Source organism: Canis lupus, chromosome 17 (genome assembly GCF_011100685.1).
Source record: "Canis lupus familiaris isolate Mischka breed German Shepherd chromosome 17, alternate assembly UU_Cfam_GSD_1.0, whole genome shotgun sequence".
Classification (NCBI taxonomy): domain Eukaryota; kingdom Metazoa; phylum Chordata; class Mammalia; order Carnivora; family Canidae; genus Canis; species Canis lupus.
Window position 1 is genome coordinate 64,677,395 of NC_049238.1, and position 10,393 is coordinate 64,687,787.

The 10,393-nt window shown below is 46.1% G+C and overlaps 1 protein-coding gene across 7 annotated transcripts; it reads right to left on the reverse strand.

Annotated features, from left to right (window-relative positions):
• Positions 1-5,130: 5,130 nt before the first annotated feature.
• On the reverse strand, positions 5,131-10,028 carry C17H1orf162 (chromosome 17 C1orf162 homolog). 7 transcript variants are annotated; one of them, XM_038562382.1, is made up of 8 exons: positions 9,894-9,946; positions 9,688-9,779; positions 7,693-7,813; positions 7,406-7,514; positions 6,670-6,778; positions 6,133-6,227; positions 5,801-5,868; positions 5,131-5,657 (listed from the first exon to the last, which is right to left on the reverse strand). In XM_038562382.1, exons 4-8 carry the CDS (start codon positions 7,503-7,505, stop codon positions 5,496-5,498), a joined length of 534 nt encoding a protein of 177 aa, XP_038418310.1. In that variant the 5' UTR covers positions 7,506-7,514; positions 7,693-7,813; positions 9,688-9,779; positions 9,894-9,946; the 3' UTR covers positions 5,131-5,495. The 7 variants fall into 7 exon arrangements, with proteins under 7 accessions (XP_038418310.1, XP_038418313.1, XP_038418308.1 ...); XM_038562385.1 differs by lacking the exon at positions 9,688-9,779 and having other exon boundaries at positions 7,469-7,514; positions 9,894-10,028; XM_038562380.1 differs by lacking the exon at positions 9,688-9,779 and having other exon boundaries at positions 9,894-10,028.
• Positions 10,029-10,393: the final 365 nt, after the last annotated feature.

The following is a 10,393-nucleotide window of genomic DNA, read 5'->3' on the forward strand; positions in this document are numbered from 1 at the left end:
TTTCCTTTTTTCCGTTGCCCACAAATTAGGCAACTCATTGAAGTCCTCCTCATGTGTCCTGACTCCAAAGGACGTGGCTTATCCTGAACAGATGTGACTGAAGATTTCTTTTATTTAGTTTATAAATGAAGTGATGCTACCATAAAGTCACCATGACGACCACTGCCCACATTGTGGGGACTGTTTGTGATCTCTCAGGTGTTCTGAAGGACCCTGCGACTTGCCAGCGATCCCTTGTAGCTAGGTAAGCACAGCCATGGCAAGAGAAGAAGGGGGGCAGAATCTTGGTCAGGGGTCTGAGGGATCACTTGTGTTTTTTTGGTTCACCAATAAATTCCCGATTGGTGTTGGATGAACTCCCTGGTACAACTGACTTCTCCTGGGATGTCACTGGAAATGTATTTCTGCAAAGGTTTCAAGCATAATATTGCAATATTTATTTCTGCATTGGTATGCCTTGCTGTCGTACCCAAAGAAAGGGCTGTAGGCCAAACCAGCAGGTCTCAGATTTTCTTGATGAAGAGATTGTCCTCTATGGGAAACTGCCCCCGGACTGAATGGATGCCGCTCTGGCTCAGTGAGAAACCAAGGCATAGTGAGTGAAATGTTCAGTCAAATCAGGAAGCATCAGCAGCTGTGGGTGCACGTGCAGCTGTGCTGTCAGTCATGCCAGAACTGCCACGTGCATGTCTGCACCTTCTCTCCCCGTATGAAGCCCCCCTGCTGTGTCAGGGAGTTCCCAGGGGCGCATATCACAACTCTGCTGCCCTAATGATCCCTGGTCTTCTTGTGTCTAGTAACAAGGGTGTCAGCTAGTCTCAGGACTCAGGATGCTCGGCGGCCCTGGGGTCCATGCAGGGCCGGGGCAGGGAGGTTGGCTCTTGACACAATTCTGTACCTGCTCTGATCATTTAGGTCTAGGCTCTCACAGCATCTTTCATGGACACAGTTCCTTCAGTTTCCATCCCAACCCCTCCCTCAGTGAGGAACTTGAAGCTACTCAGCAGCCTTTTTGCTCAGCCAGAAAACAACTCCGGTCCCTCCTCTGTGGCCATGTATCAAAGCGCAAGCCCACTGACTCCGCAAATAGCAACCAAGTCTGGGCTGGGTTAGGCCACCCTACTGCACAGGGCAAGATCTTCTATGACACGAGGCCCCTGGGGGGCTCAGCAGTTGAGCATCTTCCTTTGGCTCGGGCCTGATCCTGGGGTCCTGGGATCGAGTCCAACATCAAGCTCCCTGCAGGGAGCCTGCTTCTCCCTCTGCCTGTGTCTTTTTCTCTCTCTGGGTGTGTGTGTCTTTCATGGATAAATAAATAAAATCTTAAAAACAACAGTGACAACACCACCTTCCATGACACATGAAAACATCTGTAACTGTCTTGGAGGATTTATACCTATGTATCTGGACAACCATTTCCCCTGAGCATCCTGCAGGTTTGGTCTGATTCCATGAACTGGAGTTCTAGCACCTTTTCCTCTTCCCTTCCCTGGTGAAGACTTTTTAAATCTATGGTCAATTATCTAATTACTCATTTCATCCTCCAGTAAGTAAAGCTAGGTGAATACATTTTCACGATGGGGAGACAAACCCCAAAACTCTGCTGTTAAAAATAGAAAGCTTCAAGGAAACAGAGAAGAGCAATTAATGTGATATTTCATGTCCAAGTGGGTGGCCCTAGGACAATGCTCACTTCTCGAGGAGCCACTGAAAAAGCCCTTGCTCTCACCGAGGAAGCTGATGTAGCTTGTAGCCTCAAGGTTGGTTGTATTGTTTGCTGTTAGCCCAGAGTTTGGGAACAGGAGAAAGCTAGAGAGGCCTCCCCAAGGAGCTTCCCACAGCCAGGACAGAAGAGCCTCTGCTGCCCTCCTGGGGCTGCCACACTGCTGTGCTGTGGCCTCTACACACGACTAAGGCCCCAAACCATCTTTCTCCTTGGCCCTTTGGCTCCCACAAGGGGCCCAGTCTTCCACTGTCTTCCCAAAATCTAGCTGTCAGGAGCAGCTGCTCCATCTCAGAAGGAACTTGCCCTCTGGGTCGGGTCGCCCCACTTTCCCTTGCTCACATCTCTGCCCCCCTGCATGCTCCAGTGGGGCCACCTGTTGTGCAGATAAGATGCCAGGAATTGGGAGTTGCAGGACTGGGTGTCACGTTGCTCTGCCACTTACTAGCTGGGAGACATTGGCTATATTATTTGTCTCTTTGAACTTTAATTTCCCTACCTCAATGTTTAAACATATGACCCAGTGTATTTTTAAAAGAGATTTGTGGAGGCTGCTTTTCTACACTCCTGCTTCCTTTGCCATAGACTGAACTCCACTGAGGTAGCACTCCTCAGTGACGTCCGATCGGAGGAAGTGAGTTTGATGTGAGTCTGTGGGTCAGACTCTGGGCATACACTTCCTCTTCCTTGTTCAACCCTCTGCGTGCAGCTTTCAAGGCTCACATGATCTCTCTCCTGCAACCCCTGGGCGCCGCTGGGCCACGGGTTCTGATGTGGGGGTGGCGGAGGGGACTTTCTCCACTTCTCTGTAGCTACCTCTGTGCTAGCTCCCATTGTAATAAAGGTGGAACTTTGTTCTCTATCTCCTGAGTCCTCTTATTTCTCAGTTGGTTCAGAATTCAGGTGCAGATGGGATCACCAGGTATTGCGTTCCCTAAAGATCCTCAACAAGGTAAGTGAACAACTTCAGAAGTTACAAGCAGGCTTTTAAGGGAAAATGCCTCCTCCCACTCCTGCCCCTCAGTCCCTCAGTTATCAAGCTCCCTTTCCCAGGGGCAATCACTGAGACAAATTAATGGTGTTTTCTTTCAGACTAAATATGTACAAATATAGGTGCACATGGGTGCAGCATGCACACACACGTACACATACTCTACTGGACAGTCAGAGTTCTGTTCAGCAGCTTGCACCCTACGTCTAACATAACTTGGAGATCTTTTTCTCTTTGAACATAGAGTGGCTTACTTCTTTTTAGCAGCTACATTGTACTCCACTAGCCAGTCCCCTCTCGATAGACACTGAGGGTTTGCTCCATCTTTCATTGTTTCAGAGACTTGAGCCTAATGGACAAATAAGCAAACTCTGGGGCCCGCCTACCTGGGTATGAGCCCCAGCACCGCTACCTACTAGTGGTGTGAACTTGGGCACATTACTGTTCTAAAGTGGGAATAGTAAAAATTGTAACCTCCTGGTGTTTTGTGAGACCTCCGTGGACACACGCCAAGCACTTGGAATATACTTAGAGTATAACGAGCCTCACTAAGTTTTAGGCACTTTGGTGAACATTATAATTTAAGCTACACAGGTGACTTTCTACAGGATGCATTTTCAGTAATAGGATTTAAAACATTGTTAGCTCTTGCCAAATTGCCTTCCATAGCAACTGTACATGCATCTTGGCTCCCTGAAGTCCTGCCCAAGTGGTTTGTTAGCAAACTTTTTAAAGACTTTTTTTATCTATTCATTTTAGAGAGAGGGAGAGCACAAGTGGTGGAGCATGGCAGAGGGCGAGGGAGACACAGACTCTGCGGTGAGCAGGGAGCCAGGCTTCAGGGCTCCATCCCAGGACCTGAGATCACGACCTGAGCCCCTGAGCCAAAGGCAGATGCTTAACTGACTGAACCACCCTGGAGCCTCTGTTAGCAAACTTTTTTGCTAATCTCATTGATGGAAAAACATCTAATTGTAGTTTAATTATTTCCCTTATTATGAGTAAACTTGAGTATCTCCTCATATGTTTAAAAGCCATTTATATTTCCTTTTCTGTCACTAACCTAGACTTACCCTTTGTCCTTTTTTTTCTATTAAGTTGCTGATTTTTTCCCTACTGACTTAGAGAAGCTCTGAATATATTAGCAAAATTAGTCCTTTGGCTATGAGATGCTTTGCAAATATTTCCCAAGCTTGGCATTTCGAATGGTATTTTGTAAGTCCAGTTGATCAATCTTTTCCAGTTTATTGACTTTGGGTCATACATTCAAGGCATTGACCATTCTATTTTTTAAAGTTGTCCCATATACTCTTCTAATACTTTTATAATTTTTTTTACAGTTTAATTTTTTATCTGAAATCTATTTTGATTTAAGGAGGAAGTTGTAGATCTGATCTTATTTTCATCCACATGGCTGCCTACCTGTTGAAACACCATCTTAGGCAGTTTGGAAAATGGATAAACCAATTTTCCCCAAATGATTGGATATGCCATCTTCATCATACTCTCAATTTCCTCATGTATATCTGTTTCTAGTCGTCTTATTCTATCCCGTGTGTTTATTCACAAACCATGAACACATTTTAATGATCCATGCTTAATAAAACAGTACTTTTAGGCAGCGACTGGAGCTAACCTTCCTATATTCTTTTATTTGCTTCTTTTATAAATTTTTCTACATTTGCTTTCTGGTTTATTGTCTACACAGGGACTTTAGAGTAACTTTATTGAGTGAAAAACAATCTTATTGGTATATTTACTGGGACTGTCTATGGGATTATCCATTAGGATTTGGGGAGGGTTAACATTTACATTTTTAGCTCCCATATAACATTGCTTTGTGTATCTTCTATACTATAGCAAGGAGGTGGATATGCACATTCAGTAGCACTTTACACAAGAGGGACCTTATATTTCTATAAAACCCTGGGATGTACAAATTACCTAAAGAGGGGTGCCTGGGTGGCTCAGCTGGTTAAGCATCTGCCTTCAGCTCAGGTCATGATCTCAGGTCCTTGGATGAAGCCCTGGGTTGGGCTCCCTGCTCAGCAAGGGGGTCTGCTTCTCCCTCTCCCTCTGCCCCAGCTCCTGTGCTCTCATCTCTCTCTCTCTCACTTTCCCAAATTAAAAAAAAAAATTAAAAAGTACCTAAGAAGATGACATTTCACTTATTCTGACACTAAGAGGTGAATGTTATTAGTTCTATTTTCAAGATGAAGCATTTGAAGCTTTAAAAGCTTAACACACTTACCAAAAGAATGCAGCTAGCTGATGCAGAGCTTGAGACCTGTGCCCCGATCCACCCTGAGCTTGTTCTAGAGTACTGCCACCTCTGTTAGGCTTCTGGCCGTGGATGAGTTCTGGATCTCTGGACATGATGGGACCAGATAGATAAATAATGTGGGAGGAGCCAGCATTGCAGAGGGTTTGCTTTTATTTGTAATTCTTGCTAACTTGCCCATTTGGCTGACTTCCCCCAAGTTGGTCAGTGGCACTGAGCGAACACTTTGTGTGTGCTGAGCTCGGTACCACACACTTTGGAAGGGGACAAGGGAGCAGTCTCAGTTCTCAAAGGAATTACAGGCTGCCGGTCAAAACGGGAGGGCCAGTAGCCTCCTCTTAGGCCAAGAGAAAGACTGACCCTTGGTCTTCAAAACTGCTGGCTAATGTTTCCAGATCACACAAACAGCTCCATCTGGAGTTTGGCCAGGCCGTGGTCTGGAGTTTGTCCAAAGGGAAAGTGATGTGTAAAGATGGAGCTGAGAAGAAGAGGGACTGATATCAGGCCTCATTGGAAAGGTAGGGAGAGTCTGTCACTTTGACTTGAGCATAGACAACGGGGTCCAAGTTCGCAGAATGTTTCTCAGTCAGGTGATTGTTCGTTTCTTCTGAGATTTTGAAAGTTACTTTAGCATAGGTAAGTGCTCCCTCCGGGGATGAGAGCTGCAGAGGAAGGAGGGGGAATGAGTGAGTTCAATTTGGAAGAAGGTGTCTCTTTAGAAGCCACTTGGAGGCTGTGGTCACAGATGGTCAAAGAAATGAGAGGTGCTCATGCCCAGTGTCCCAGAACAGTGTGGCCATCTTACCTTGGCTGGAGGATCATGGCCGGAGTGAGGGTCTAAGGGAGGATCCAGGGCCCAGGGACTGGAGTGACCTGCCACAGATGCAAGGAAAGAGAGGGACAAGTCTCAGTGGGGTGTGGAGGAATGAGAAGCCTCTCTCTCTGCAGGCTGGGGTGAGGGGGTGGGTGCTGGAGGTGGGAAAAGTGGACCATGGGGATGGCAGAGAATGGAGTGAGGGGTTCAGGTCCTTGGTCTGTGGACAAGGTGAGCTACCAGGGTTTTACTGTCCCTCAGAGCCAACTCCGTTCTCAATGGCGGAGCCAGAAGAGCTGTCCCATGTCTTGGAGACCACTTACATTTCCTGCAGCATTTTACAATGAAGAAGACGAGGGCCAGCAGAAGCAGCGTCAGCAGGACCCCAGCAAGAAAGGCGAAGGCCAAGTGCTGGATGCTGTTTGGGCACAGAGAGGGAGCAGATAACATGCTGGACTTTTCAAAGGCCCCTGTCAAGACCAGAGGGTGACGGGTCCTGCCGGTGGGGACATCCCTGAAATAGCCCTCCTGCTGCTTAGGTGACTTTTTACCCACTGCCCCTCAGCTTTTGGCTCTTGGATTCCAGAACTCTTTGAGGCCTCGGTGAAAACTGTGGATTCTCATCCCCCTCAAAAAAAAAAAAATCTTCATAAGCCCCCTCCCCCACACAGGCAATTTTATCCATCGGCCCAGGGGATTCATGGATCTCTTGAGGGATCTCCAGGTTAAGAAACACACTCTAAAGATAAAAGCGATTCAGTTCCTTGGCTGTTGGTGGTCCCCGTCGCCCGGACCTCCCTCCCAAGTCCCATCACTGGGAGGTCGGCACAGCCTGCAGGGCCGCGCGGGGACTCCCTTACGCCGGGTGCTGCGGCGCGGTGGAGGCGGCGGCGACCGTCGCGACCGCGGGGCTCGGGCTGGGGCTCGGGCTGGGGCTCGGGCTGGGGCTCCGGCTGGGGCTCGGTCGGCCTGTGGGAGAGCGCAGAGCATCAGGGCACCGAGCTGTGCAGCTGAAGCGTCCGGGGCACCCACCCTCCGCAAGCAGCCGGGAAGACCAACCATGGAGGCTCCGCGTTGCAAAGGGAGGACAGCGTTTTGTCTGCTGGATCCTTGACTTGACAACCAGCGGGACCTCAAACCCAGCCTGCTGCCCACATGGAAGCGGGGCCCAGTGTGTAAGCCCCGTGAACCCCGCTGACCACCCAACGCACCTCTGCGGCTCTCTCCAAGATCTGATGGGCCCCCGGGCAGAGGCACACGGTGCCGGGGCCAGGCCGCAGACAACAAAAAGCGAAACCCAGAACTAGCATTTCCCAAAGTTTTGGGGAACTTGGCCTTGGAAACCGCTGCCCTCTTTAGTGTGTTCCCTTGTTTGTGGGGCAGCTTCACCAATAACCAGCCGAAGGTGGCCTCGGGCTGCTGGAGCAGCAAGGGAAGCCACGGGAGGGTCCCGTGCTGAGCCCCAGACCCCTTTTCCCCAAACTGGGAGGACAGACCGTTGCCCCCTGCTCCCTTTATCGCCCTTCCTGGCCTTAGGTACGGTTTAATTCCTCTAACTCGCAGTGCGGTCCCATTACAGCTCCGTGGCACACTTACTGGTTAATCCAGTCCATGTTGCCTTAGCAGTGAGGCTGGTAACGGTTTCTGTCCTGGACTTACCATCGTCGGGGGCAGGTCTGGAACCCCCTCCTCCCATGCCGTCTTCCTGAGAATAAAAAGTGTTCCTCTTAGAAAGCCTAGAAAGGAAGTGTGGCGGAGGGGGTGAACTCTGAGGCTGTGATTTTAGTATCAGAGCAGTATCAGTGAGAGGGAGAGGCTAGTGAAGCTGGGTGTTCTCGTGAGGTCAGCGGTCAGGGGCTTTATACATGTCGTGGTTATCATACCTCAACAGCCAGTCCTCCGCTTTGCCCTCCAGAAATGTGGTCTCAGCAGGGCACCAAGAATTGACTGATTGGCCCAGAACTAACTCACACCAACTAACCTCACAGGAGACTGATGTATAAACTGAAATGACATAAGGAGCATGTTGGTGTTACCAGTACATTCTATCAGAACATGTGAGAAACACAGTTAAAACCAGTTTTGCTTAGAAAATATGGAATTGAACCAAGTATGGGAGAAAATGAATGGATGATTTTAATATTGAATGTCATAGAGGCCTCAGTCCTCCCTGGCAGTGCTGGCTAAGTCTTGACTCATTTTCTCATCGAGGTCCTTCCTCTAGGGTATATCAGAATTTTTATTCAGTTCAATGTACTATATTGTCTTTTCAAGTATGTCGGTATGTAGGCTACGGTTCTACATCTTATGTTAAGCTTTCTGTATTTTCCCTTTTATTTCCTTGTACTAGAAAAGTATAAAGTACCTAAAATCAGCAAAGTAAGATCACTCAAAATCCTACTACCTGTTGTTAATATTATAGCGCATTTCTTTTTAGTTATATTTCCATGCATTTCCTAAAAGCTAGTTGAGACTTCATATCTCCTTTTTTGTTGTTTTTACTGTTTTTTCTTTTATCATAAATATTCCTTCCATGTCACCCAAAACTTTCTACAAGCATTTTAAGTGGTGATAAGTCTTTCTGTTACAGCTATGTACTGTAGCTTGCTTAACTGGTTTCTTTGTTGATGAAAATGGTTTCCACTTTTTTTTTTTTTTTTTTTTTAAATTTTTTTATTCATGATAGTCACACAGAGAGAGAGAGAGAGAGAGAGAGGCAGAGACACAGGCAGAGGGAGAAGCAGGCTCCATGCGCCGGGAGCCCGATGTGGGATTCGATCCCGGGTCTCCAGGATCGCGCCCTGGGCCAAAGGCAGGCGCCAAACCGCTGCGCCACCCAGCGAACCCTCCACTTTTATTTAATAAAACAATAAAACAATTTTAGGAAACCACAGTTTCATTTCATATTTAGGCATGCCCATGACAAGAATTTTTGGCTCTTCCAATACCTGCTGTATTTCAAGGTAGTTTATTTAGACAATAAATGCCATCTATTATTTGTGGTTAATTGTTCAGCTTTCAAAAATGTATCAATTTCTGAGTCCTAGACATGTGGAGGGTCAGGAGAAGGATATCTCATTGCCATGTACCAGTTACAACAGCAACAGTGTCATTAAGTGCCTTAAAATCGATCAAATAGGGGCAGCCCAGGTGGCTTAGTGGTTTAGCGCCGCCTTCAGCCCAGGGTGTGATCCTGGAGACCCGGGATCGAGTCCCATGTCAGGCTCCCTGCATGGAGCCTGCTTCTCCCTCTGCCTGTGTCTGTGCCTCTGTGTGTGTGTGTCTCTCATGAATAAATAAATAAAATCTTTAAAAAGAAAAAAAGTAAATCAAATAACATAATCTAGGATAAAATGATGACAGGGAAATCTGGTGAGAATTCTGAGACACAGGAATAGGAAGCTCACCATCTGTAGCAGAATCATCAGTGGTAACAATTTTTCTAGCACTTTTTGCTCTTTTTCTAATTTAAAAGCCAACAGTGCTCTTTGTAGAGTACCATGAAATATTTATAGAGTATTTTTTAAATATTGAAATATGTGTTTGACCTAAAAAGAACATGATCTTATCCTATGAATTTATACTAGGCTTCACTACTGGGGAGGTGGAAGATGAGAGGATCATAGGTTTCTGTAAAATCTTAACCTTCACATAAATGGCTCTGAATTTACAACTGTCCTAAAGAAATGCTGCTATAGCCACCTTTAAAATTTTTGGGGTCACCCCACCCTGAAAGACAAAACCATCACGCAGTGCCGCAGGGAAATAAATACTCACGGATTCAGGCCAAGAAAAAGAGGAAACACATTTCCACTTGAAAACAACACCCCAAACGTTTGACAGAGCATAAATTAAAATAGAAACAGTGCTATATATACTTTTTCACGTTTTGTCCATTACTGGAGACTCTTACTGATTGCCATAAAATCCACCAGTTACATACAGCCACTCAAATACAACCCTTCTCTCCCTAAATAAAGTTAAACAGAAAGCAAAAATGAGAAACCACTAAAAATTAGATGACATTTTCTTTTGGTAAGTGATTATTTCATCTAGATTAAAAGCATGGGGTAAATCCATTTACCTTCTAAGAAAAAGTCCGGTCATAAGATGTCAATCGTTTAAGACTGAACTTTTCACTTGTTTCCGTGACTACTCCTGCTTTTCAGAGATGACGAAATAATGATTTACTGGTACTAGCCCATCAAGCTGTGTGTTGCAAAGATCTTGTCTAAACTTGAGGTCAAACTTCCTCTTTTAGCCAACACTATCTATCTCTCTATATATTTTTAAATTATTGTTATAATATCACCTGTTTTTAATCCCATGAACAGCTTCTTTTATATCTTTTGACATGTAAACACCAGAACACAGGGGGTTAAGACAAGTTTATTTCTAAGTAAGTATTTATTAAGTATTTAACCACCATGTGAGATAAGGTGAAAGTCCCATCAATATGACATTATCATTGTCACCAAGCATCTTCAAATCTCATTTGTTCTAACCAGGAAGATAAAGTTGATAAGGAGGAACAAAAACTAGTGTCAAGCATAAGGTGCTAGCTGGGCAGACATGAAATGTGTT